Source organism: Marmota flaviventris, chromosome 6, assembly GCF_047511675.1.
Source record: "Marmota flaviventris isolate mMarFla1 chromosome 6, mMarFla1.hap1, whole genome shotgun sequence".
NCBI classification, from domain to species: Eukaryota; Metazoa; Chordata; class Mammalia; order Rodentia; family Sciuridae; genus Marmota; species Marmota flaviventris.
In genome coordinates this window covers 157,100,929-157,127,455 of record NC_092503.1, presented here as the reverse complement: position 1 = coordinate 157,127,455, position 26,527 = coordinate 157,100,929, and the positions used below count along the sequence as shown (strand labels likewise).

General features: G+C 43.0%; 7 protein-coding genes across 8 annotated transcripts; 5 read left to right on the top strand and 2 right to left on the bottom strand.

Moving 5' to 3' along the window:
• Window positions 1–1,048: 1,048 nt before the first annotated feature.
• Window positions 1,049–5,496, top strand: LOC114102733 (histone H2B type 1-B). Of its 2 annotated transcripts, none has more exons than XM_027948243.2 (2): window positions 1,049–1,494; window positions 5,175–5,496. In XM_027948243.2, exons 1-2 carry the CDS (start codon window positions 1,118–1,120, stop codon window positions 5,278–5,280), a joined length of 483 nt encoding a protein of 160 aa, XP_027804044.1. In that variant the 5' UTR covers window positions 1,049–1,117; the 3' UTR covers window positions 5,281–5,496. The 2 variants fall into 2 exon arrangements, with proteins under 2 accessions (XP_027804044.1, XP_027804045.1); XM_027948244.2 differs by lacking the exon at window positions 5,175–5,496 and adding an exon at window positions 2,596–2,664.
• Window positions 5,497–8,189: 2,693 nt separating this feature from the next.
• H2ac4 (H2A clustered histone 4) lies at window positions 8,190–8,722 on the top strand. The gene has a single exon (XM_027948250.2). It carries the CDS (start codon window positions 8,219–8,221, stop codon window positions 8,609–8,611), a length of 393 nt encoding a protein of 130 aa, XP_027804051.1. The 5' UTR covers window positions 8,190–8,218; the 3' UTR covers window positions 8,612–8,722.
• Window positions 8,723–9,593: 871 nt separating this feature from the next.
• LOC114102737 (histone H3) lies at window positions 9,594–10,068 on the top strand. Its single transcript, XM_027948248.2, has one exon. It carries the CDS (start codon window positions 9,609–9,611, stop codon window positions 10,017–10,019), a length of 411 nt encoding a protein of 136 aa, XP_027804049.1. The 5' UTR covers window positions 9,594–9,608; the 3' UTR covers window positions 10,020–10,068.
• A 2,906-nt stretch (window positions 10,069–12,974) lies between these two features.
• Window positions 12,975–14,668, top strand: LOC114102748 (histone H4). Its single transcript, XM_071613986.1, has one exon. The coding sequence runs from the start codon at window positions 13,042–13,044 to the stop codon at window positions 13,351–13,353; it is 312 nt and encodes a 103-aa protein (XP_071470087.1). The 5' UTR covers window positions 12,975–13,041; the 3' UTR covers window positions 13,354–14,668.
• Window positions 14,669–20,249: 5,581 nt separating this feature from the next.
• Window positions 20,250–20,606, bottom strand: H4c1 (H4 clustered histone 1). Its single transcript, XM_027948175.2, has one exon. It carries the CDS (start codon window positions 20,592–20,594, stop codon window positions 20,283–20,285), a length of 312 nt encoding a protein of 103 aa, XP_027803976.2. The 5' UTR covers window positions 20,595–20,606; the 3' UTR covers window positions 20,250–20,282.
• A 579-nt stretch (window positions 20,607–21,185) lies between these two features.
• On the bottom strand, window positions 21,186–21,862 carry LOC139706289 (histone H3.1). The gene has a single exon (XM_071613985.1). The coding sequence runs from the start codon at window positions 21,860–21,862 to the stop codon at window positions 21,452–21,454; it is 411 nt and encodes a 136-aa protein (XP_071470086.1). The 3' UTR covers window positions 21,186–21,451.
• Window positions 21,863–24,323: 2,461 nt separating this feature from the next.
• On the top strand, window positions 24,324–25,578 carry H1-1 (H1.1 linker histone, cluster member). Its single transcript, XM_027948190.2, has one exon. It carries the CDS (start codon window positions 24,357–24,359, stop codon window positions 25,011–25,013), a length of 657 nt encoding a protein of 218 aa, XP_027803991.2. The 5' UTR covers window positions 24,324–24,356; the 3' UTR covers window positions 25,014–25,578.
• The last annotated feature ends 949 nt before the right edge of the window (window positions 25,579–26,527 follow it).

Here is a 26,527-nt window from a genome sequence, read left to right as displayed (position 1 = left end):
TTTAAACATCATGTTAAGCTGAATCAGTCTCACTGGGAACCGAGATTAATTAATTTGTATTCGCAGGTTACCGTTGCTAATGCATAACAACAAGTGTTCCAATTTCGGTTTGGCAACGAAAATTTGGCTTAAGTGGATTTAGGGAAAATTCGTGCTGCTTTATTATTAGCTAGGAGCAAACTTTCTTATCCTTTTTTCTGAGTCTAAGTGATATTCCCGCCTGCCTTTTAAGGAACATTGTTGTTTTGTAATAAGATTTCTTGTACATATCCTGTTTTCCTGGAACTTTGTTTTTAAGCATTACTGTTTTAGGAATATACATTAGTTGCTAAGACATTACGATGGGATTAAGAACATTTGTGGCATAACCCTAGTAATCAGACCTCCTTGTTGACACAGATCGCTCTGGATAGAACTTGGAGAAAATGAATTTAGTTCTCTAGTGTGCTGTGGATTGCAGTTTCCCTCAGATTTGTGGCTCTCAGTCTTCTTGGACAGCAGCACTGCGTGAATGTTGGCCCAAACGAAGCTCAGTGTGATGGTGACTTTGCACTGCAGCGTGTTGAACTCCTTGTCACTAGGAAAGGTAGGTGGCGCGTCGTCCACCAGCTCCAGGATCTTGGCAGTTTCTGAATAGCACAGCTAGGTAGACCCATGTTCTGGCCCAACACTCTCCGCGTATTTTCCTTTGCGAAGCGGGCGGTGGACTCGGCCAATGGGGAACTGCAGTTTAGCGCGGATTAGCGCGTCTGGGCCTAGTCACCAGTTTTACCTTTCGCCACATCCAGATACAGCAATGTGTAAAAAAAAAAAAAAAAGAGGAAATTCCTGCATAAAGGAAGCAGAAGCATTGCAGCGTGAAAAAAATCAATGGACTGTGGGGGCTGTTAAAATGAGCCATCCTATTGGTCAAAATATGTTGTGTTTCTATCCAATAGAAAGAGAGAATGTTATTTGCATAACTCCGCCCCATGCTTTCAGAATCCAATCAGAAGTGGAAACTTTTAAACCCTCATTTGAATTACAGCGCTATAAACACACCCGCTCAAGCCTGTTCCTCTTGCTTACTTTGTTGTGGAAAGTAGAAATATCACTTAGACAATTGTTAAGGACGGCTATGCCTGAGCCCTCAAAGTCGGCTCCCGCCCCGAAGAAGGGCTCCAAGAAAGCCATTACTAAGGCACAGAAGAAGGACGGCAGGAAGCGCAAGCGCAGCCGCAAGGAAAGTTACTCCATCTATGTGTACAAGGTGCTCAAGCAGGTGCACCCCGACACCGGCATCTCGTCCAAGGCCATGGGCATCATGAACTCCTTTGTCAACGACATCTTCGAGCGCATCGCGGGCGAGGCCTCGCGCCTGGCGCACTACAACAAGCGCTCGACCATCACGTCCCGGGAGATCCAGACGGCGGTGCGCCTGCTGCTGCCCGGGGAGCTGGCCAAGCACGCCGTGTCCGAGGGCACCAAGGCTGTCACCAAATACACTAGTTCCAAGTGAGTCCCTGTGCAGGCCCCTTGTCATCAAACGGCTCTTTTCAGAGCCACCCACTTTGTTGAAAGAAAGTTCTGCCACTTTCTAACAGAAATGAGGAAAACTTAGAAGTTGGTGGTGACCAGTTTATAGCTGAGGTTTCCCTCGGTCTGTCGCTCCCAATAAAGCACATCGTTATTGTAATTACCGCTAGTTGTCGCTGCATAAGCCTTAGGCTGCTTTTCCAACTATTTCTCTCTGACCTAACTCATTTCTGAAGGATATAGTAATTTTCCTACTGGACCGTGAAGCGGGTAAGGGATGGGGAAGTACGGAATTACTGGGGATCCTTAGGCGGAGGCGCTGGGGGTCGCGCAGGCGGGAGGCAGAAGTTAATTCCTGAAGCTGGAACTGCTCCTGCAAGTTTTGTGGTAGACACTGGGGCAACAAGAAGCGAGATTCGTGGTCTTTCTGGGACCTCAATGGAGCATACCTTCAGTTCTGCACCATGAAAGTGATTTTTAGTTTCGTGATTATTGACAACCACTAGAACTCACGTAAATTCGGACCCGCAGGTGCCATCTCAAACTTCCGGTTCCGGCTTTTGCCTAGAAAAGGGCGTGGATGTTTTCTGGAGCTCAGAGGAACAAAGGGTTTGAATTTCGCGCCCTTATCTGGCGCTCCTTGGTAATACGCTGGGAGGGCCCATTTTGAACACAGTGGTTTTCCCTAGGCCTTTTCCGAAGAATCCAGGACTCCCAAAGTAATGACTAGAAACTCTGGGAGGGTGCTGGTCTAGAGGAGTTCAGAGGAGCCTGCCTGGGTCCGAGGTCGGGGTTTGGGGAAGAGCGGAGCCCGGGGAGTGGGCTTCTACCTTACGAGTGAATATGGGAAAAAAATATTTCCCAGCGACATGTGAGATTCAGTAACGTTTTCATATGAAAGAAAATTTAAGGGAGAGTTTTTCAAATAGGAGCCCCCTTTAAAGAAGATTTTAAAATGCCTGGATCCCACACATGATGTCAGTGGACCACTGTAGGAAAAGCACTTTGTATCAGCATGTGCAAAATTCTCTTGTAAAAGAGATACTTGTCTTAAAAATCAAATTTTTTTTTGCATTTTAGACTGTAAATCGGCCCATCCTTCCCCTCAAAACATTAACCACTCAGCCTGCAGTTTAAGGAACACCTGGGAGAGATCTGTTAACATTCATACTAGTTTTCAGTGATCTCTCAAGTAGAAGGAGGTAGGATTTTCTCCCCAGCTTTTCTTTGTACCTTGGTTTCGCCTGCCTTTTTTCATCCTTCCTTTTCTCTTATTTTCCTTTCCTTATTTTTTTTTTCTTTCAAATAGAAAATCAAGGATTCTCGGTTTTTTTGTTTTTTAAAACCTAAACACTGTAACTTTCTTTGATAATCCCAAGCCAAAATTCAGTCCTCTTACACTCAAAGGTAGGCATTTTTACTATTGGTGCTGACACTTAGTCTTTTACAAAGGCTTGGGGGCCTTTCCCCCCCTACTTTCTCTCTCTCTCTCTCTCTCATCAGATGTTTGGGCTCTGGGGATAGTAGGGAGAAGCCATGCATGATCATAAATCTTCCTTGTTGATTCTGTTAAAGCTTCATCTTTGGACATGGCAGAGCCAGGGAACAAGCCCACAAATTTAGGTGAAACCAGGTTTTATCTAACCCCTTCCATAATAAATTCTCACATTTTCTCAAGAGTTGCGTATTTCAGGTACAGAATAAATGAAAGGGAAAAAAAAGAAAAGAAAACTACTACAATCCAAATCTCCTTCTTAGTAATAGAAAGATTTGCCTCTTTAACCAACCAAGATGCCTGAACACAGGAAAAGGAGGAGCGAGGTGGTGGGAGAGTTTCAATTTGAGGAAAGGTTGATAGATTTTGGAAAAAGGACGGCCCCACAGTGACACAGATAACAGAAGGTCCAGGTCCAGAGAGTGCTCATGATTTGAGAGCAGCACTGGGTGAATGTGGGCCTAGGTGGAGGGAGCAGGTCACTGGAGAGCACCTTGGAAGGGCATATCTTTTTTTTTTTTTGATGTTGATGGACGTTTATTTTATCTATTTATTTATAAGTGGCGCTGAGACTCCAACCCAGACCCTCATACATGCTAGGCAAGTGCTCTACCACAGAGCCATTACCCCAGCCCCGCTGGGAAGGGCATGTCTTGTCCTGGGCTTCTCCCTCTTGGCTTCCTGGTGGCCCTGAGGTGAGCAGTGTTGCTCCACCACATTCTCCCTTTCGTGATGTTCTCTTCATCACCAGCCCATAGTAATGGTGGGAAGTGAATGTGGATTGAAGTCTGTGAAGCTGGAGCCAAAATAAACCTTTCCTCCTTTACGCACATTTTCTTTCAGGTATTTTGTCACAGTTATGGAAACTATACTGTCACAATAGCAAACCTGCCTTTCCTCCACCTTTCAATGTCTTGTTGTGCTTGTCTTATAGATAATGTTTAGGAATTGATTTTTTTCCTTTCTTTTTCTTTTTTTAAATTTTTATTTTTAGTTTGGGTACTGGGTATCCAACCCAGAGTCTCCCACTATTAGGCCATGCTCATCTACAGAGCTACATTCACAAACTTATTTTATTTTTTATTTCAAGACAAGCCTTCCCTAAATTGTTCAGGGTGACCTAGATCATGATATCCTCCTACTTCACCTTCCCAGGTATCTGGGATTACAGGTGTGCACCAGTATGGCCAGCCAAGGATATTTAACTATTTAGTAAGAAATGGAAAGAAAGTGGTCTACTTTGCCTGAATTCAGAATTAAATGTCTTTACGCTTTTGAAATAATTTTTATGTATTATTTCTATGTCATGATATGGGAGAGTATATTTCCAACTTCTATTTTCAAGTTAATTTCCAAATTATCACCACCTGTAGTCTCTGTTTCCTTGTGTTGAGCTAGATTTACTGCCACAAGAGTGACATTTGCACAGTGGCTGGATGACTTGTGCCTTCTGGATTGTCTCAAAGCAGCCCTTAATTGACTGAAGGAGTTTGAAACTTATCACCTCAAAATATGTTAACCTGGAAAATTGAGTTAAACGCTCTTGAAGACAGCACAATTTTATCTCATGTTAAACTCCCATGTGCAAAGTTTCTTACCTGTACCTAGAAAAAGGAGATATTCCTATCCTCTGATGGTATCAGGGAGTCAATGTGCGAAAAACTCTGTAAAAACCAACCTTGCTAAACTAGCCCTCATCTTCCTGTGAGTTCTGCCCTAGTCTAAGTTGCTTGGTCTTGTCATGTTTTCACAGTTTACTACTCTGTCCAACTTATGTGTGCAGGTCAAAGTGTTCTTAAGGCTTCTATGCCATGTATAAAAAAATTAAATAAATTGATATGCTTTTATCTTGTCTATCTATTATGATAGGACAAAACCAACAACCAAGAATCAGTAGAGGAAAAAATTTTCCTCCTGTGTAATAACCTCAAGGAAGGAATTTTTTTCCCCAAGGATGTAAAGTCACATATTTTCATTGCTTGTATTAAACAAAATATATATATTTATTTCATTGTTTATGCCAACCATGGGACAAGAGTTGTCTTGCTTTCACTGCTAATGGGGTTGGAGTTATTATTGCTACTTTTTCTGTCCTATTTGAATGGAACAGGTGACACCCAATATCTCTCTAAATCCTAAATCACACATTTTTTTTTTCCCAAAGGTATTTAGAATTTACTGACATTGTAAATCTTGATGACAGTATTTCATCAAGTTATTTCCTGAATACCAGATGCCAAGTGCTTGTTGCTTTATCTGACTCAAGATGACGTGCATCAGTGGAAGATTTCGTTTGTTTGTTTCATCTGTGACTGCATCAATATAGAATCCTGATGCTATGGCTGCATGTACTCCACTCCTTCTTCTAGTCTGGGTTTTTGAATCAGCTCTTAATGTTGGCTTCTATTTTTATGTAACCCTATACATTTCCATTGCTCCAGCTAAAAGCCTATTTGTTCAGGAAATTAAACAAGCATAACTTCTGACCATTGGCTTCTGACATCCCTCTGTTTTTCAATACACCTGACATTATACTGAAGTATCTAATTAGCCCACCATACTGACTTCTTCACCCATAAGATCTCAACTCAAATGTCTCCTTTTGCTGATGGTGGCTCTCCCCACCTTGTTCATGCCAACTTCTTTCCTTCCAATATTTTTCTCCACAGCACTCATTACAAAAAACTCTACATTGTACCATGTACACCTTTTATCTTTTTGTGAGCTTTCTGAACAAGAAAATTAGTACCCAGAGGGCCCAGATTGCTCTCAGCTTTGTCCACCATGTTTCAGGCACCTAGAACGGTCACTGGCATTTAGCAGGTCCTATTAGATGTATGTGGAATAAATGCTGAACACATGCCTCTTTCATAAACTTTATTGATTTTTATAATTTACGGTGATCAGTCTTCTTCTTGTATTCTTAAATGTCCCTCAAATCTTCATTTTGTATGCAAATGATACACTGCTTATTGATATAGATATATATATATATATATATATATATATGTATATATATATATATATATATATATATCTATCTATCTGTGTGTGTGTGTGTGTGTGTGTGTCCTCACTTCTCAAAAGACTGTCAACCTTTTAGGAAAATGTCTTAAATATATATTTGGTGGTGTTGAAAGTGAAGACAGTCATTAAAAATAATAGAACTCTGACTATAATTGAAAGTCATATATCAGAAGATTTGAGAGAAGACAAACTGCTAAGAGAAAATGAGCACCTTTACTCTCCTGCCAGTTTCCCTGGATCAAAAATCATTGTTCAGTTACAAATGTGACTTAAGAATAGATCAGAATTTATTTTTCTGTACTTTCCTTCCCCCCTTCTAGGTATTGGGTAATCAACCTGGGTGTATTCTACCTTTGAACTAAAACCTAACCCTTATTTTTTTTTTTTTTTTTTTTTTTTGAGATAGGGTCTCTCTAAATTGCCCAGACTGGTCATGAACCTGCCATCTCTTGTCTCCCAAGGATTATGTGTTCATGGAAGTTAGTTTCTCTCTCTCTTCTTTTCTTTCTCTCTTTCTTTTTCTTTTTTAAATTGGTGCTGGGGATGGAACCCAGGGGTTCACACATGATGCTAGGAAATTCTCTAACACTAAGCAACATCCCCAGGCTGCAGATTTCTCACACCCAAGTCCTTGTTCATATGTTCTTCTTTGAGTATGAGTAGATCTTTGGATCTGAGCCTTCAGAAGTAATGATCCCCCTCCAACTGGGTGCCATCTGTTCCTGTCTAATGTGACATAAAATGGAAAACAGTACTTTATCTCCTAGCTATCTCTTTTTGATTTTTATGTTCCTTGACATGAGAGCTTACTAACAATTAATGAATCGTAGTCATATTTATAATAGTGTTTCATTTTATATAATCTCACTTGAGTATTTCTGTGCTAGATAGTGTGTATTTTCTCATTTCTTAGAACAACCTAGAGACTCCTCATATTTATTTATGAGCTTCAACGTTATGAAAGGATTCAGGAAATAATATCCTTAAGCATTCCACTTGTGCAAGTTGATTATGGCCAACTGAGGGCACTTGTTGAAGAGCAAACCCAGTTTTTCCATGGAATCACTTTACCTGCCTAAAGAGGATGTCATAAATTTCCTTTAGGAATCTTATCAAACAGGGAAGATGACATATATCATAGAAGAGACTGGAGGTCAATACAGTGCCAAGCAGACTATCTTGTATCCTGAGGACCCCTATCTCTTTCTTCAAAATCAGTTTCCCCCAGGTACCATGCCCCCTTGAAGAGTATAGCAGCTTCTAGAGCTCACTGGGCTTTTGAGTATTCATTTTCTTTCTTGTATAATCCACATACCCTTTTCTCCTGTTAATATGCTCTTGTCTATTTATTTCACAGACTGATTGTCAAACCCTCAGAGTGGTGGGAAAGTATTCCCTCTCAACTAAAATTTTAGTTGGTAAATTATCAACTTTATAAATTCAAGGGGGTAGAGATTGGTGGAGAGGTTTCAGAAATAAGCAGAATTCTGTTTGTAATCAAAGGAGAAAATTTCAAGGGCAGGAAGGTTAGGAATGGTAGTGGAGAATCATGCAAAAGTTTTTTTTTTTTTTTTTTCCCAGTCTGGAGGTGATAGTCAGTATTACCCTGGGCAAGGGAAATAAATAAAAATCTATCAGTTCTCCAGCATCCAGAATGCAGTCCTTGCCCTATTTTCGTTGTTCAAGTCGTGAAATTAGAGGTGGGCTGTGATGAAGAATCATTTGTTCCCTTCCTCCCTCTTTTCCGTTGTGAAGTTAAGAAGTACATTTTCATGGCCTTCTGGGAAAGATTCTGAACCCATTCCTTTGGAAAATTATAAATCTCAATTCCGGAAAGGAACGAGTGGCCCAAAGTCAACAATGAGCGGAAAGACTCCAGCCCACAGTTGGTTTAAAAAAAAGAAAAAAAATTGAATTGATGCAATTATTATTGGTTTTGAAGTAAGGCTCATCATGTACGATTGGTGATTGGATAAAACACAAACCTTACAGTAGATGGAAGAGCTGTATGCAAATGAAGGATTCAAATTCTGTTTGCCCATTGGGTATTTCCCATTAGCCAATAGGAGAGCTCCGCACAGCCTACCTCCAATCAGTATAAATATGTCTCATTTCCAGGCCTTCATGGCATTTTACCTACGTTTTCTGTAGAACCTTTTTGTCTTCTTAAACCAAACTAAAATGTCTGGACGCGGTAAGCAGGGCGGCAAAGCTCGGGCCAAGGCCAAGACTCGCTCCTCTCGGGCCGGTCTCCAGTTCCCGGTGGGACGTGTGCATCGGCTGCTGCGCAAAGGCAACTACTCGGAGCGGGTCGGGGCCGGCGCGCCGGTCTACCTGGCCGCTGTGCTCGAGTACCTGACGGCCGAGATCCTGGAGCTGGCTGGCAACGCGGCCCGCGACAACAAGAAGACGCGCATCATCCCGCGCCACCTGCAGCTGGCCATCCGCAACGACGAGGAGCTCAACAAGCTGCTGGGCCGAGTGACCATCGCTCAGGGTGGTGTCCTGCCCAACATCCAGGCGGTGCTACTGCCCAAGAAGACCGAGAGCCACCACAAGGCCAAGGGAAAATAAGGCGTTGATAACTACTGGCCTCTTTCAGTTTTCCATGAGCCGGAAAAATTATCAAGGTTATAAACAAAAGGCTCTTTTAAGAGCCACCCACTATTTCTGTGAAATGAGCTGTTATGCTTAGAGTTAAGCCTTAAAAAGAAGACTGGTTGCCCCTAATAGTTACTCAATAATTATCACAGGTGGGGAGAAAGGCTACACAGCAAAACGTAGTGCTGCGGGATTACTAACCTTTTGCAGAAACGAAAGTTGTTGAATACTGTGGGGAGAAGGAAACGATGAATCCCTCCTATTTCACATAAGCCGCTGTATATGGCAAGTTGCATAACTAATCAAGTGAGACCTCAACAAATGGGAATGTTGCTCTACATAAAACACCCCACGGGTCAATCCTGAGTACAAAAACAGTTGGATATAGCTCAGTGCACACTTCCCTAACATGCTCAAGGTACTGGGTTCTATCAGTGTAAATCAATACCCAAATACAGCAATGAAGAGCAAAATGAACTTAGCGAGCAATTCATCCTACAAAGCCATAATTTTTACAATGTCCACCCTACTAGTGCCATGCCCAGGTAAAATTTCATTTCAAATGAAACCCACCCACCAAGTTTCCCTAAATGGCTTCCAAGATATTTTAATAGGGTTTTTTATTTTTTTTTTTTTTGCCAGCATCTATTGGGTATTCCCGTGTAGATCTGTGTGGTTGTCTCTTCAGACATTGTGGTGTAATACTTTCGTTTACAACCGACACAGACTCAAAAAAGAAAAATAAAAGAATGTGAAAATAGCTACCGGAAAGAGCAGGGTGTCGGATTTGTGCATCAGCCTGTAGGCAGCTCTTTATCCGGAGACCTCAGCAAGGAGATGAACCAATCCAGGAAAAGCGCGGGTACTTTTGAATTTCTTGGGCCCAATAGTCAGTAATCTGATTGTATAAAAGGAAGGGTGGCTTTTAACACTCACAGTAGTCTGTGAAGACGTTCCTTCGGCTTTCCGCATGGCTCGCACCAAGCAGACAGCGCGTAAGTCCACCGGCGGCAAGGCCCCGCGCAAGCAGCTGGCCACCAAGGCCGCTCGCAAGAGCGCCCCGGCCACCGGCGGCGTCAAGAAGCCTCACCGCTACCGGCCCGGCACCGTGGCGCTGCGCGAGATCCGCCGCTACCAGAAGTCCACCGAGCTGCTGATCCGCAAGCTGCCGTTCCAGCGCCTGGTGCGCGAGATCGCCCAGGACTTCAAGACCGACCTGCGCTTCCAGAGCTCGGCCGTCATGGCGCTGCAGGAGGCCAGCGAGGCCTACCTGGTGGGTCTGTTCGAGGACACCAACCTGTGCGCCATCCACGCCAAGCGCGTCACCATCATGCCCAAGGACATCCAGCTGGCCCGCCGCATCCGGGGAGAGAGGGCATAAAAGCAACCCAATTTCGGCCTAGTGTAAATGACCCAAAGGCTCTTTTCAGAGCCACCTAAGTGTTACACGGAAAGCAGCTGTGAACACTTAAGAACGGCAGTTAACTGTATCTAACTTGGCTATTAACCATTATCCCTTTATCCCCCATACTTCCATATGGGGGAAAAATTGCTTCTGCTTTCAGTCTTAATTTACTTGACATCTTCTGCAGTGCTACATAGTCTTCAGCGAAAAACTTAGCATAATTTTCGAATTTGCGCATGTCAATCTCATAGTTGGAAGACTTGATGCCAGCCTCTTGCACATGCATTTGGGTGGGGCTTGCTCCCAACTTATGATGTCATCTAAGACCACTTAGTTTCCTAATTATCATAAATGGAGGTAACCTGATAATCATTCTGATACGAGCATTTTCAGGCATATAGCAATTTCCCCAAGTGGTGAATTGGTTTCCATTATGCCCTTTGATTTTTAAAGATTTGAAATAATGCAAGCTTTAGCTTGCTTAAATCCTTTTCTATTTGGCATTACTAAATTGCATTGATCTCAGCTTAGAAATAAAATTAGAGCACATATTTACAAATTAAATAATGGAAGAAGTTCATATGCAAGGGAAAAAATTACTGAACAACTGAACATTTTAATAAAGACTAGTGCCACCATTTAATATTGGGTTAAGCACTTACTGCTATGTATTAGGGAAATGATCTGGGAGGGCTGGAGAGCAAATGGGGGTTTTTAGTTTTGGCAGAAATGGCATTTATTTCCCCATGGACTGGCTACTTTTGCATAATGACTATTTTGAGCCCAAGGTCTTTAAAAGTAGAAGATGAAGAAGGGCATTCTAATTTCCCCTCTGTTTCCTAAAACCAAAATTATTTCATTGTGAAAAATGCTGATGCTGTGCCTGTACCAAGAGAAAAGAAATATTCTTCAGTAAGGAGTCATAGCTGAGATGATTCCATATAAACAGATATAATTAAAATAATTCCCACTTTCCATAAGCCGCATCACATTGTTCAGACACTATTACATCTCTCTTCAACTTAGAGGCTAACCTGTCTCATAAAACTTATATGAAATACATTTGTGTGCTTTTGTCTTGATAAATTGTTTCATGCCAAAATTTCAGGTTCAGCTGGAAAACCTCAATGGGGATCCTGTCCAGTCTTTTCTCCCTCTAACTGTACAGAGAATACACATTAGGTGTTTGTTCTTTCAAGGTCTTCAGCTAAACATGGTTTTTCTTCTCCAAGCACCAAAGAGTGATGTTACACCAAAGTTCACAGTAAATGCTGTTGGTATCTGTTTTGATTAGGGAGGCTTTTTTTTTTTTTTTTTTTAATGTTTATTCTTAAGTTTTAGCTGGACACAATATCTTTATTTTACATTTATGTGGTGTTGAGGATCCAACCCAGTGCCTAGTGTATGCTAGGTAAGTGCTCTACCACTGAACCACAACCTCAGCCCGATTTGGGATTCTTTTGTGAAAGGTCCAGGATCCTCAAGAAGAAAAAGAAGTTCAGGCTGTATTGGTCAGATGAAAATTCAGAAGCAGGCCTTTCAGTTTCTACAATGAAAGTGTCTAACTTATTCTGCTTAATGCACATTTTAAGGGAAAATTAACACAATTGGGAGAAGCCTATGGTGATCTGGAGATTTGAATTGCATTCCAGACTCAGTTGTGGGAAAGTCCAAAGGGTATGATTCTTACTACACCTAGACCCCCTCCCCCAAATATATATATATATATATTTTTTTTTTTCACACACACACATATATGTAATTTTTAAAAAACAAGAATTTGCAATATCTTTTATTACACGCTGTGATTTTTTTAAAAAAAATCTTCATTAATACATAAATGTCTGCTGTGATATTGTACTGGTAGTAAGACACTGAAATTGAGGAGCATAAATCAATATCACAATTCAAGCACATTTTCAAAGTAAAACATGCTAGAATTAACCACATTTATGCAGCATTTCTTTGGAACAGTCTCTGTTCTAACATTTTACTCATGTTTGCTAATTCAAATTCTCACAAAATTTCCATGAACGGTTATCTTTACTTGTTTTACAAATGAAGGAGGGGGAGCAAAATTACAGGGCCACATACAAACATTCCCTATTAATGAAAAAGAATGTCTTGAAAGGGTCGCAAAACTGTATATCTTAGGATCCTGGTTCAACCAGCATAGTGGAAATTTACATAGTTAACAGGAGACTTATTTAAAAATTTATTTGACACAAGTTTCATGTGGTATAAGAACCCTTACAAGGAGATGATGACAAAAAGCAGTTAGTCAATTACTTATATACTGAATGTTAGAAAGCAAAGGTGTTTGAGGTATGGCATTATATTGGGCAGAGAAAAGACAAAGAGTTACAACAGGATTTATTTGTACAGAATATCCTTAGCCTTAGTTCCTATCCGTGATAGGAATGGTAGTTTCTTTATTTTTAATATCTTTATTTATTTTTATGTGGTGGTGAGGTTCGAATCCAGTGCCCCACATGTGTGAGGCAAGCGCTCTCTGCCACTGAGCCACAACCCCAGCCCAAGAATGGTGCTTTTTGTTAAATTTTAGGGAGGACATCTTTCATGGGGTTTCAACTTCCGCATTTTTGAAACAAAATAAAGATCAGGATGATTTTCTTTAGCTTTTTTAAAAAGAACTTTTATCTAAATTATCAATATGATATTTTTAGGTCTTTCAAGAGCTTTGTTATTAAAACATGAGCCCTTATTGAAATTCTTAGGCAAAGCGACAGCTTCAGAGATCACATAGTCAACCACAGGGAACAAGGCAACAGATTCAAAAGTGGAAGTATCCAGTTCTCCGGGTCCTCGGGTCACTGCCCAGTGAGGGGCGGAGCGAAGGTTCAGCCGTGCCTCCTCGTCGCTTCCCGCTTACAGTTCTCAACGAGGTCCGATGGCGGAGTATAATTAGCCGTGGTGCAAGTACGTGCCTTAGTGAGCAGCTTCGCTCTTCTAAGGTTCTAGTCTTGAAACCTTAGCTATGTCTGGCCGCGGGAAAGGGGGCAAAAGCCTAGGTAAAGGCGGCGCCAAGCGCCACCGCAAGGTGCTGCGCGACAACATCCAGGGCATCACCAAGCCCGCCATCCGCCGCCTGGCCCGCCGTGGCGGCGTCAAGCGCATCTCCGGGCTCATCTACGAGGAGACCCGCGGCGTGCTCAAGGTGTTCCTGGAGAACGTGATCCGCGACGCCGTCACCTACACGGAGCACGCCAAGCGCAAGACGGTCACGGCCATGGACGTGGTCTACGCGCTCAAGCGCCAGGGCCGCACGCTCTACGGCTTCGGCGGCTGAGGGTTCTGCTCTCTCCGACCCTTGTCCTCTTTACCAAAGGCCCTTTTTAGGGCCGCCCACTAACTCGTGAAGAGAGCTGCAGTATTGGCTTCCTTTCTCTGTCGTTGTGTGCAGTGCCTATCGGAGTGTCCTTGTTTTGCCTACTTGGAGTTGGAGTCAGTCTTTGGGAAGTAGGGAGATAAAGTTCCAATGACATTCCCACTGCTTTGTAGAACAGACCCTCTACCTCACTTTGCTGATGGAGAATCCGCATTCTCTGAACTGCGTGCTATGGCGGAGGCTCTGTTTTGGGAGTGCAGAGGACACTTGCCTCCACCCTCCCCTCCCCCTGGTCAAGTCCTCCCTCCCTGCGCAATCCGTCTGGCTTCCGGCTTCCGTTGTGCTGATAATCACCCAGGGCCTGTGGTCCAAGGTTTGAAGATGCCTTGACACCGACACTGCTCATTTCCAGGCACGGCTGGGATTCCTGAGCCGTCCGCCTGACCAGAGTTTGCAGATTTTCTCCTGCTAAACTTAAGGAGTGTTCCACGTGGTATTTAATTCTTTTGTCAGCTTCAGGGCCCAGCCTGTGGCAGGGCCTAACCTTGAAGCAACTGAGAGGGTAGGAAGCTCCCTCTGAGAATGCACAGATCACTGGTGCTCTTTCTAGCTCATTCCAGTTCGTGTTATAAATTACAAACTTAACTAGTTGATTTTTATTCAGGAAAATTTCAGACAGCACAACAAGGTTGTGTTAGATGCCCAAGTTAGAAAATCCAACTGGGTTTGCAGTGTTTGATTAAACACTTGAGAAATGTATTGATGATGACTTCAAAAATAAATTTTAAAAAATGTGTGGTTACTTTGAAAATAGGTCTGATCATGAATAGAGTGTCAAATAAGTGAGATTGAGGAGTTAAGTGCCATGTCTGGGCTGAAGATTAAAATTTAGACATCATCAAAGTACAGTTTGCCCTCCATATTCATAGGTTACAAACCTGGACTCAATCAACAGTGGATGGGGAAAAAAAAAAAAAAGTATTGAACATGTGGGGGCTTTTTCTCTTGTCATTATTCCCTAAATAATACACTGTAACAACTATTTACAAAACTTTTGCATTGTGTTGAGTATTACAGACCATTTAGAGATGATTTGAACTGTTTAGGAGGATGCATGAAGTTTGTAGGGAAATACTACAGTGTCATTGTACTTAAAGGACTTCAGCATCTGCAGATTTTGGTATGGGGATTGGGGGAGTCCTGGAACTAATTTCCCTTGGAGACTGAGGCAAGACTTTAAATGGTGAGACTGGCTTAAAATAAAAATCCAAACCAATTTAGTGCAGCAGTGAATGAATATAAGTGCCAAAATTTCATCAAAAGGAACCTGATAAATAGCATATGATGTCTCTCTCTCTCAAATGAATCACAGTGCAGCTCCACTAAAGAGGGAAGTTGTCCTACAAGTGTGTACTTTGGCTCAGTCCTTGGACCTCTTCATGGTTCTTGGCAATAGAATTCAGTTTCACCTCTTGAATATTCTGTTTTGTGAAATAGTTTCATGTTCACTATAAGTGCCATTCCTCAATAGACTCTTGGACCTGCAAATGTCCAGAGGGGGACTGGAACAGGGTGAATGGCTTGGCATCTCTGCCTTCAGATTGTCTGTCTCCTTTGCTGCCTTAACCTTTGGGTCAGATTTCTACTCAGCTCTGCATGTAGACATGCTCATCATTGGAGAAACATCTTGTCCAGAAACATATGCAGGGTCAGCTTGCTGAGTCTCTTTCTCCTTCAAGGATGAAAGCACCAAACTAGCTGCTTGAATAGACCTCTAATAGAACTCAGACTTCAGTATAATCTCCATGCTAACTGACACACCTACCTGCTGCCATGGCAAGAACACCACATTGTTAAAGGGAATGAATAGCAGTAGTGCCCCAGTTCTGGGAAATCTTTGTCTATTCCAAGAAAACACATGGCTGATCCTCCTTCCTATTAGCCCATCTCTCATTACTCTTAGCCCGTGTCTATAACCCATCAAGCCCTAATAATTTGCGAAGTTGATTTCTGAGCAAGGTTTCTGCTTCTCAGTTCTTTGGACACATAGGTGTTTTCTTGTTTTTGTTTGGTTTGGTTTGGTTTTTTTGTTTGTTTGTTTTGTTTTGTTTGTTTGTTTTTTGCTTTACAAGACTAAACAGAGACAGATCCCACTGTGGGAGCCTCCCCTACTGAGGTTACACAGTAACCTCTAACTAGGCTTTTTGCTTTGGCTCTTGACCCCTCTCCCTTGGAGTTTTTGGGTTTTTGTTTTTCTCTATCCAGAAGCAAGATGATTGTTTTACAAGATATTCTGTCTATGTATCTTCTAATTAGAACACTCCAGCGGCTTTTAATCCTTTTCATATAAAAGCAAGTATCCTTATCACACAGTCTTCAAGTAGGGTGAAAGTCATGCCAGTTTGCCTGAGTTTGAGGGGGTTACTCAGGATATAGAACTTTCAGTGATAAAATCTGGAAAGTACTAACCAAACCAGGATGTGGTCAACCCACCTAACAGGACTTACTGTAAGATCCTTGGGCCAAAGTAACTCCATTTTGAAAATCAGCACCTGCCCACCCAGCATGACCTTCCTTTTAGGCAGAAAGAGTCCCTAATTTTACTGAAACTGGTGAAGGTGATCCCCTCTCACTGACTTGACAAGGTCACAGTGAAAATAAGTGCTGGCAAAGCCTCTCTCTCACTGTCTTGACAGGGTCACAGTGAGGATGAATGCTGGCAAAGCTATGTTGGTTGGTGGGAAACTGAAACCATGAGACCCTTTTTATATAATTGGGACTTTTCATTCTCACGCTTGCCACAGTCTGGCTGGGCACACAATCACGAGCCACCACACAGCTTGTAGATTCAAACAGCAACTCTTTATTCCTGAACTCACACCAGCCGTCTACAATCACGTTCTGGGGAAATCCACGTTCTCTGCCCAAATCCACATCCACTGGGCTTCTCTCTCCCAAAAAATACTGTCTGAATCCCGTGAGAACTCAAGGGGAACTCAGGCAGCAGGATACGCCCTATTCCCAGCAGGAATAACCTTAAACCTTAAACCTGGAACCTAAACCGGGAACACCCTAAACCCGGATCCGCCCTGGTCCTTGAGCAAGGTCACCTACATGCAATGTCACTGCAAAATGTCCTATTTCCACGAGTCCTTCCACTAAGCAACATGGGGTACGCTGGCAAGGAAATTGTCATACCTACTTGGCTAATGGCTCCCAGCACATGCTCATGTTCCTGACAGGTGGCATGAGTATGTTAAATGCCAAACCAAATTGAATTTCAGATGGCCAGACATAACAGGTAGTTCATGCCTTGAAGGCTCTTCTACTACCCCTCAACTTATCAAGGACAACTAGAAAGCTGCTCTACTATCTCAGCACATTGAAGACAAAACTGATAATGGACAACAATCATTCTCTGAAAGGTCAGGAGAATTTTAGGCACCACATTGTTTATATCAACTAGAACCCAAGCTCATATTTTTGGCCTTTTAGAAAACCTAATCATTATGCTTATTGTACAAAACCCACCATATGTAGTTTCATTCTTGTTTAAGGAAAGTTATGTTATACACTTACGAAAGTTAAGACATATAAGGATACATTCTTTTCATTTGTATAAACCCTCTTTTACTACACATAGGGATTTATGATGAGCATACTTAATATTGGCAGAAAGTGGACTGATGTTTAGAACTTACTTTTTATTGAGAAAGATTATAAAGACATAAGAACTAGTGCACCTTGACTGAGAAACAAAGAAACTCTTTGAGAAAGCAGCTCAACCAGTTTTATGAGAATAAATTTAGGAATTAATTAAAGTAGCTTTATAAGACATATTTTTAGAATAATGTTAGAAGTATTATTCGATTTAGATTCTTGGGTTTAGAATTCTTAAGTTTTTAGCTGTATGGGTTTCTGATATGTTTTAAGAATGGCTTATGAACTTTAGGATATTTTAAGTATAAGATTTAAGGGGACTTTTTTAGATGGGAATTTTAGATTAGAAATAAAAGTGCAGGTATACTTTAAACTTAAAGGTTAATGATAGGTTAGGAGACTTAGAGTCTGGTTACATAGTTTTGCATTAGTTAATAAGAAAATTGTACATCTTGGGAAAATCTGAAAAAATGTAAACTAGTGACACATTTTATTAATGATTGATAACTAAAAAGTCACATCCTGTAAAAATGTAAACTGATGTTACATTTTTCTATACCCCTAATTATGGTTAAGGAAACGTTATGTCTTGGCAAAGTTTTGAAATTGTGTAATCAATGACGTATTCTGAATCTATAATGATGAGAAAAATTGTAATAAAAGATGACCCAGAGAAAGCTGCATTAGAGCTCTCTCTCTGGAGATTGCTCCAAGGAAACGACTCCTGTCTCATCTTTTCGCGGAGGCCACTCATCCTTCAGGACTCCCTGGACCCCGCTAGGGCAGGACCCCGGCATGAAACCTCAACAATGACATCAAGTAACAATCATATAGGACCAGATGGGTTATTTTTTAACTACTCCATTGTATATGACTATATAATTAACTACTTTTTTCAGCAGGCTGCTGTGCCTTGCAGAAGGGCAGCTTGACAGATATTCTTTGCTGGTAAACATTTGCTTGTGTCTCTGGCGAATATTTGTACCAGCTACCCTAACACCAACCAAATCTGAATCCTGGCTATCCACTGACCTCATTCTGCATCACATTTTTTTTTTTTTTTTTCCAGTTGATCTCATTGTATTTGAAATGGACAAGAGGTTCCCAGAGTCAGAGTCTTTACACTTTCATTTTTTTTTTCCCCTCCCTGGAGCTGTTTTATCTTAATATCTGCAAGTCTTGAGTCCTCATTTCATTCAGGCCTCTGCTCAAATTACCCTCCTTATAAAAGAAATCTCCCTTGACCACTCACTCTTTGTAAAAAAAAAAAAAAAAAAAAAAATATATATATATATATATATATATATATATATATATATATATATATGTATATATATTCCTGCTCATTTGTAAACTAGCATGTGTATGTGTGAGATTGTGTGCATGCTATTTTCTCTGTAATAATACATATAATCTTTTTTCTTTATTGTCTGTCTTCCCCCAACTAGACTATAATGTCTTGAGAGTGAAACATTGTTTTGTTCCTGAAGTATCCCTAGCACCTAGAACAGGGCTAAGGTCTGGCATGTAGTTTCTGAGGGTTTTTAAGTGAACGTATTCATGAATCTTCCACAGGAGTCCCCAGGCCTCCACCAGACCCACCAGTGTGATTCTCCAGTCAGCATGGCAGTTTGTCTGGATTTGAGGGATGAGGCAGGGACTGTAAATTCAGCAAGAATTGCATGAAAGGACTGAGGAAGGCTCAGAGGTTTCTACTCACAGCAGAGGTGGTTATGACTACATGAGTATGTCCCTATTAGCAAGTCGAGCAAACAAAAAAGGCCAGACAGACCAGAAGAGAAGCTACCACTTCTTCCATATAGGCCACCTGTTAACTACATGTCTTTTTCCACTGGCTAGTCATTAGGAGAGTAAAATTTAATTTGCTCACTGATGATCTTAATTGTCACAGGCACATTGCATGAGGACATTGAGTGTCTCTTAAAGGACACCAGCAAAAAAGGACATAAAATGACCACCTTCCCAACCAGGCTGGTATTTTCTCCTGACTCAATTCCTGAAACCCTTCGGGATGTAGCTATGAATTCTCTCCATTGTCTGTGTTTAGTTAAGCCAAGCTAGGTACTTTCATCATTCCCCCCCCCCCCCCAAAAAAAAAAATATCCGGTAGAAAACGGGACCCCAATATCAAGGAGACATTCAGCCTTGCCTGAAGTCACCCCCTACAAAAATGATACCAAAAGGAACTAAGTGAGAGAAGCAATTGTCTCTTCAGATGAGAATAAGAGGCTTCCTATTAGCGAATATCAAGTCAGTCCACATCCCTATTCTAGCTGGATCCTGAAACCTGATGTTATATGAACACAGCTGCATCAGAAACACCCTTGAAAACTGTGGCCATAATGACTGACCACAAAGTCCATACATCTCAATCTGGCATACGTTCACAGACCAGCAGCATCTGTCCTGACCAACCTCACCTGCTGCCTCCCACGCTGCCTGCCTCTGCTACACAAACACACACACACACACACACACACACACACACACACCGCAAATATACATCTAGATCTATAGACTAGGTCTATATATACATCTAGATCTATAGACTAGGTCTATATATAAGTATACACATGCTGAAAAATGGAAACTGTCTCTATTGATAGTTTACATTGTCTATACCGTCAATTCTCCCACCTTGTTGCAACTCCTGAATCTTAAGTGTAGTCAGCTCAACCATCATGACAAATTTTAGGACACCCTAATTTTCATTCTTCTCTAATGGAGAAAAAGTATGGGTAATTGAAAAGGTTTGTGTTAATACAGAGGGGAATCTTTTCTCCCCAAACCCAGATCGTGGTCTCTCCATCTAGTTTCAATGCACAAGAAAATGCTCTAAAACGGCTTTTCAGTGTCACAAACCTAGCAGCAGCCTACCCATCCCCCTTCTCTGGCTCTCAGATACATTAGGTCATCAGTTCTGATTGGCTGATACCCACGGATAGGCTTCCTGATAGGGTAATGATTCTCTTTGTTCGTAGGAAACTGATGCAAGTTCCTTACACAATACTTATTTCTTTTTCGTTCACTTTCCTTAAGTGGGCCCTACTCACCTAGCAAACAGGCGCGACTAAGTGGATACAAGTCTTAAATTCGCGTCTCTCCGGCTATGCTACCATGCGGTCCGACAGCTCTTTCTTTGAGTGGTTGGGCGGCCCTGAAAAGGGCCTTTGATGGAGTAATGTCAGCGACGGTGAAAACCAGGCATCTTAGCCGCCGAAGCCGTAGAGGGTGCGGCCCTGGCGCTTGAGCGCGTAGACCACGTCCATGGCCGTGACCGTCTTGCGCTTGGCGTGCTCCGTGTAGGTGACGGCGTCGCGGATCACGTTCTCCAGGAACACCTTGAGCACGCCGCGGGTCTCCTCGTAGATGAGCCCGGAGATGCGCTTGACGCCGCCACGGCGGGCCAGGCGGCGGATGGCGGGCTTGGTGATGCCCTGGATGTTGTCCCGCAGGACTTTGCGGTGGCGCTTGGCGCCGCCTTTGCCCAGGCCCTTTCCGCCCTTGCCCCTGCCAGACATGGTTACCGAAGATCAAACCCAACACCAAGTGAGGAAGCCGCGCAGAGCCGACCCTTATATACCTACCTCGCCCCTCCTCTCAGCCCCTAGCAAATGTAAAGAATGGAAAGCGCGCGGGCGGGAAACGTGACGTCTACAGTCCCCGCCCCTAAGCCCTCCTCCTAGTCCCCGGGAAGCGGCAGGCGCCAAGGCAGCTCTACCACTGGTCTTTGCTTTCTTTATTCTTTCCGGAACTAATTTAGCATTTAAATGTAAATTCATTTACTGCAAAAACATTTTAAGTGAGAAATTCTAAATGTCTTTATGTGGTGAAAAAAATGGGGCTTGTGGGTCTGGAGTCTGTCCATATTTTTTTTTTTTTTTCTTATGGGAGGAAAGGTTTATTTAGATGGCTCATAGTTTCAGAGGTCTCAGTCCTTAGACAGCCAGCTGCATTCCTTGGGGCTTAAGATGAGGCAGAAGAGTGTGGTGAAGGCAAGTGGCTCGCATGATATATCCCAAAGCCCATCTCTTCTGGCCACTCCCTACAGTTGCCACGCAGTTAATCCCATCAGGGAATTAACCCACTAATTCGCCTTGTTTCTATCAGTCTTCCTCATGGTGATTTATTTGAGCTAAACAACAAATTTCTTTTTAAATTTAGGATTGGGATGTGATTCCTGTGGTGCTTAAACTCGGTCGTTCTAGCCTTTGAAGTGTATTACTGATGTTCCTCGAACACCCCATGGCATGTAACAAGTGGTGAAGTGCAATGTCATTAAGTGATTGGCCTTCTTAAGTGTTTTCACAGCTGCCTTATTTGAGAATGTGGGTGGCTCTGAAAAGAGCCTTTGGCAAAAATGAAACTGGAAACCTAACTACGCCCTTTCCCCGCGGATGCGGCGGGCCAGCTGGATGTCCTTGGGCATGATGGTGACGCGCTTGGCGTGGATGGCGCACAGGTTGGTGTCCTCGAACAGACCCACCAGGTAGGCCTCGCAGGCCTCCTGCAGCGCCATGACGGCCGAGCTCTGGAAGCGCAGGTCGGTCTTGAAGTCCTGCGCGATCTCGCGCACCAGGCGCTGGAACGGCAGCTTGCGGATCAGCAGCTCGGTGGACTTCTGGTAGCGGCGGATCTCGCGCAGCGCCACGGTGCCGGGCCGGTAGCGGTGAGGCTTCTTGACGCCGCCGGTGGCCGGGGCGCTCTTGCGAGCGGCCTTGGTGGCCAGCTGCTTGCGCGGGGCCTTGCCGCCAGTGGACTTACGGGCCGTTTGCTTAGTACGAGCCATTTCAGTAAAACTGAAGCTACCCAACAGCAAGGGAAATGTCGGTCAGCTGCATTACTAATATTTATAGTATGTAAAGTGCAGCGATTGGATGATTAAAAATGTTTTGCTCTACGTAGCAGGCTCTGATTGGTTTATTGTGAAATTGTCCAAAAAATGCAGTTTCATTGGCTACTCGGTTATACCCTCTGTTCTTTTCAGTTTTTTTTTCTTTTTTTAACTTTCTTCGTCTTTCATATCTGATCCTTATAATCTCAAAGCGTACTTTTATCTATAAATTAGACCCTGATTTTCATGCTACAGTAGTTCTCCAATCTGTTTAACCCTCAGTTCCCGGGGAGTGTTACGATTAAGTGAACATTGCTAACCCGCTCCCCGGAAACGTTCTTGACGTATCATGCCGAGTACCCGATTCATGGTTAGTGTCTGAAAAAGCGACTCCTTTAGTAATGTTTTAGTTGACTAACGACCTTCGTTGAAACCTGCAAAAGCATAATCTCGTAAAGTAAATAATATTATTTCTCCCAAACGAGTCTGTAATAGGAGTCCTTTTTGTCAGGTGGTCAATGTTTTCCTGAATTCTATACTTAGCGCTTTGCCAGGTGAGAAATGGCGGTGGCTGCCACTCCAGCGCTGCCGCCACGTACAGTAGCGCGCCAGCCCACCCAGCTTGAAGTCGTGGCCCCTCGTGAAGCAGGCGGTGGACCTCGACTAAGAGAAACTGGAGTCCACACTGCAAAGAGCATAATTTAACCTTGCAAATTGTGCCTCAAACATTAAAATGTTGGATATTGTTTTAACAGAAGCTTCTATCTTTTCATTGGTTTATTCTATTTTTTTCTGGTAGCCATTTAGAAAGCACATCTAGCATCCTTCATTTGTGTGGAGGGGTGCCACTTAATCTGAAGCCGCACTTTTTAACACAGTGGAAACAAAGACAAACCATTATTTGAATGAGAAAGCAGTGTAGAAACCAATTATGCCTCTGAGAATTTGTAGTCTTTCCGTTTTAAAAGCTTCATTTTATTACATGCTTTGTTTATTACACTAAGAAAGGTTTATGTTTTTCAAAGTTTCCTTAACAAAAAAAAAAATTAAGTCTTTCTTGTGAACGTGCACTGTGTAATTTACTATCCCTTTCAAAGTAAGATACTTACTTCCGTTTCCAGTTGATCTTCCAAATTCTTAGAAATCACTTAATGTATTTGGAAACAGCTTCTTAATAAAATTCGAGGCAGTAAAGAAGATGGGCACAATAGGAGTCTGGGACGATTACATTATCTCGTGCTCTAAAAGATAGTAGGGAAATCTCAGGAGTCATAGGCCAGTGCGGACTTGTTTGAAAACTGCAAGGATGCACGCGGGAATGAGAAGTCACTGCCTTGTTCCCCGGAGTCCTTGGGCCATTACCCAGGGCAGTGTTGTAGAAAAGGATGACAGTTTAACAATATTTCATTCTTCCTTTAGTTTATAGCCATTAGTTCTTAATGTTAAATCGTTTTATCATGCAGTTGCTTTTGAAGTTAATGTACTGTCAAACACAAATTAAAGGGAAATTGCCTTGAAATCTTACGTCAGGGGCGTGCCCTCTTGTTTTCACACAAAGGGGACCTAACTTCTTGATACAATGCCTTTCAGGGAACCGCTTAGTCCTTCCAGCGTTTAATGATTGCCTCTCCTAGGCTCCTAGGCTCCTTCGAGAGCCCAAGTCTGCGTTGCTAGGGCGGATGGGCGGTTCTGGGCTGCCAGTGGATGGAGGTTGTAGACCTCGGGTTTGAGGATGAAAGGGCACCCAGAACCAGAGAAGCGCGCCGGACCGCAGGAGTAAGTTGCGATTGAAGAAACTGTTTTCAGACGGTTCCCCACACACGGAGTATGGTAACTGGGTTTAGTGAATTCTATAGTTTCCCACGACCTGTTCTTTGACCAAAATATGTGCAAGGTGTGCACCAGACAGCTTTTCTCCGTTGCTAAGAAACCAGACCGCACGGATGAAAACCGGTCCTAAACCTGAGGCAAGGCCTCGCCTTCCTCTAGCTCCCCCACCATCCAATACACGATCCTTTACATAGTTTAAAAAGTGAGAAGCGAGCATTAGGGACAGAGCACCTTCTAGCAGTTTCAAGGGACGCCCCTTGGATTTTTTTGATTGTCTCACTTAGAAAGGGCACCCCTCTCCCACAATAGGGGCTGCTTTTCGAGAGGGAGGTTACACCGTTTGGTGTTAGTAGACAGTACTGCCCCACCCTGCTCGGCCTACAGCGTCCATCGCACCAAGCCTCAGGGGCGGCTCTAAGGATGCTTTAGAGCGCAGAGGGAAGTCCAGCGCCCCCGGACGGGCGAGGCCCTCCGCTGCGCGCGGCGCTAGGTGCGAGGGGCGGGCACCTGCGTGCACCAATCACGGCGCAGCCCCGCTCTATAAATACGCCGCGCGGGTCCGCGGCGGGCCTCCCGCTCCGCCAAGTCTAGCCAGTTCACTTCTTTAGTAGCAGTCGCCATGTCCGAGACGGCGCCGGCCGCCCAAGCCGCTACGGCGGCCGCCCCCGAGAAGCCTTCCGCTGGCAAGAAGGCAAAGAAGCCCGCCAAGACGGCGGCCGCCGCCAAGAAGAAGCCTGCAGGCCCCTCAGTGTCCGAGCTTATCGTCCAGGCGGTGTCCTCCTCCAAGGAGCGCAGCGGCGTGTCCCTGGCTGCGCTCAAGAAGGCGCTGGCGGCCGCCGGCTACGACGTGGAGAAGAACAACAGCCGCATCAAGCTGGGCCTCAAGAGCCTGGTGAGCAAGGGCACCCTGGTGCAGACCAAGGGCACCGGCGCCTCCGGCTCCTTCAAGCTCAACAAGAAGGCGGCCTCCGGGGAAGCCAAGCCCAGCACCACAAAATTGGCAGCTAAGGCCAAGTCCGCGGGCTCTTCAAAGAAGCCCAAAAAGCCCGCAGGGGCCGCGGTGAAGAAGAATGTCAAGACTCCGAAGAAGGCAAAAAAGCCCGCAATGGCGAAGAAGTCGTCTAAGAGCCCTAAGAAGCCTAAGGTCGTGAAGCCAAAGAAGGTAGCCAGAAGCCCTGCTAAGGCCAAGGCGGTGAAGCCCAAGGCGACCAAGGCGAAGGTGACCAAGCCAAAGACTGCTGCCAAGCCCAAGAAGGCAGCCCCCAAGAAAAAGTGAAAATCCTGGCTGGAAACTTTCCAGTGACCCAACGGCTCTTTTAAGAGCCACCTACGTGATTCAGGAAAAGAGCTTGATACAGTTTCCTTAGTTGACACCAATCTAACTTGTCACATTGGAAACATGAAGAGAAGTTTTGGAATTAAGCTGGTTGGGTTATGAGGGTTTTAGCATAATTGATTCGTGAAGCCCCTTATAGGGATTAGCTGTAGGCAGGGTGTGGCTGGAAGTGGGTGAGTATATGTTTGGGAGAAGGTCTTCACCCTCACGTTCAGTCTAGCCTTACCAAGGAGTGGAGCCCTCCGTCTATGGACTGAGACTCAAACTGAGCTCCAAAGAGACTTTCCAAGTTGTGTTTTTTTGTTCATCTGTTTTGGTCACAACAGTGAAAACACTCATTACCTGTGTTTTTATTTCCTGTGATGTACTTCCCATTTGTATGCAAAAGCTTGTATTGGGTATGTGGGGTTTTTTAAATATTGTTTTAATAATAAATTTGTCTTATGACTTAAAAGTTTCCAGTTTGGGTTAAGAAATTGTACACTACTACACTACTACTACATTTTCTTTATAAAGTTTCTTTTGTTGTTTGTTTTATCTTAAAGATAAATTGTCTAATCCAGCTAGAATTTATATTATGAACACAGAATCTGAGTAACATTCTCCCAGAAGGATGGGCAGCTGTTCCAAACCCATTTATTAAATACTTCATCCATTTTCCCAATAAACTGAAATAAAACATCTTATTTATAATTTGTTATTTATATAATAGGATTTGTTGTTGTTGTTTTTTTCCTCCTGAACTCCGTGTACTTGTCTTAATTTTATTCCTAATTCATTTATAGGTTTTTTTGTTGTTGTTTTAATGTGAATAAGAGTTCTTGCTTTCTTAGATCTCACTGCTGGGAGGGAAAAAGTGTGCTGATATCTTGTATCCAGCTCTTACCAATTTCTGAAATTCTACTTTTTTTCTTTTCTCTTCAAAATAAAACCCCTATGGATGTCTTATAGTTAATAACAAAATAAATCTATCCATTTTGTTTTCCTCAACATGAACATCATGAAATTTATTTTTTACAACCTTTGCTACAAATCTCCAAAGTAAAGCAGAATAATAATTTTTGAAGGCATTTTAAATTTTTAGTTCTTGGTTTTAATTAACATAATATTAGTTAACATGATATTAAGTGTCCTTTAAGATGATATTTATTAATGCCAGGCACAGTGGCACACACTTGTAATCCCAGCTGGTCGGGAGGCTGAGGCAGGAGGATTGCAAGTTCCAAGACAGCCTCAGCAATGGCAAAGTGCTAAGGAACTCAGTAAAACCCTGTCTCTAAGTAAAATACAAAGTAGGGCTGGGGATATGGCTCAGTGGTTGAATGCCCCTGAGTTCCATCCCCGGTACCCACCTCCCCCCCCAAAAAAAAAGATGACATTTAATATCAATTTTTGGTATCTGCATTATCTTTGCTTTCCTTCCAGTCTTATTTTACTTTAAAACAATAATGAAT

Excerpts from the sequence above, each read along its gene's own strand:
- LOC114102733 (XM_027948243.2), top strand. The coding sequence starts at position 1,118 with ATGCCTGAGCCCTCAAAGTCGGCTCCCGCCCCGAAGAAGGGCTCCAAG. Across the intron at positions 1,495-5,174 it reads ACCAAATACACTAGTTCCAA|GTATTTAGAATTTACTGACA; the intron begins GTGAGTCCCTGT and ends TTTTTCCCAAAG.
- H2ac4 (XM_027948250.2), top strand. The coding sequence starts at position 8,219 with ATGTCTGGACGCGGTAAGCAGGGCGGCAAAGCTCGGGCCAAGGCCAAG.
- LOC114102737 (XM_027948248.2), top strand. The coding sequence starts at position 9,609 with ATGGCTCGCACCAAGCAGACAGCGCGTAAGTCCACCGGCGGCAAGGCC.
- LOC114102748 (XM_071613986.1), top strand. The coding sequence starts at position 13,042 with ATGTCTGGCCGCGGGAAAGGGGGCAAAAGCCTAGGTAAAGGCGGCGCC.
- H4c1 (XM_027948175.2), bottom strand. The coding sequence starts at position 20,594 with ATGTCTGGCAGGGGCAAGGGCGGAAAGGGCCTGGGCAAAGGCGGCGCC.
- LOC139706289 (XM_071613985.1), bottom strand. The coding sequence starts at position 21,862 with ATGGCTCGTACTAAGCAAACGGCCCGTAAGTCCACTGGCGGCAAGGCC.
- H1-1 (XM_027948190.2), top strand. The coding sequence starts at position 24,357 with ATGTCCGAGACGGCGCCGGCCGCCCAAGCCGCTACGGCGGCCGCCCCC.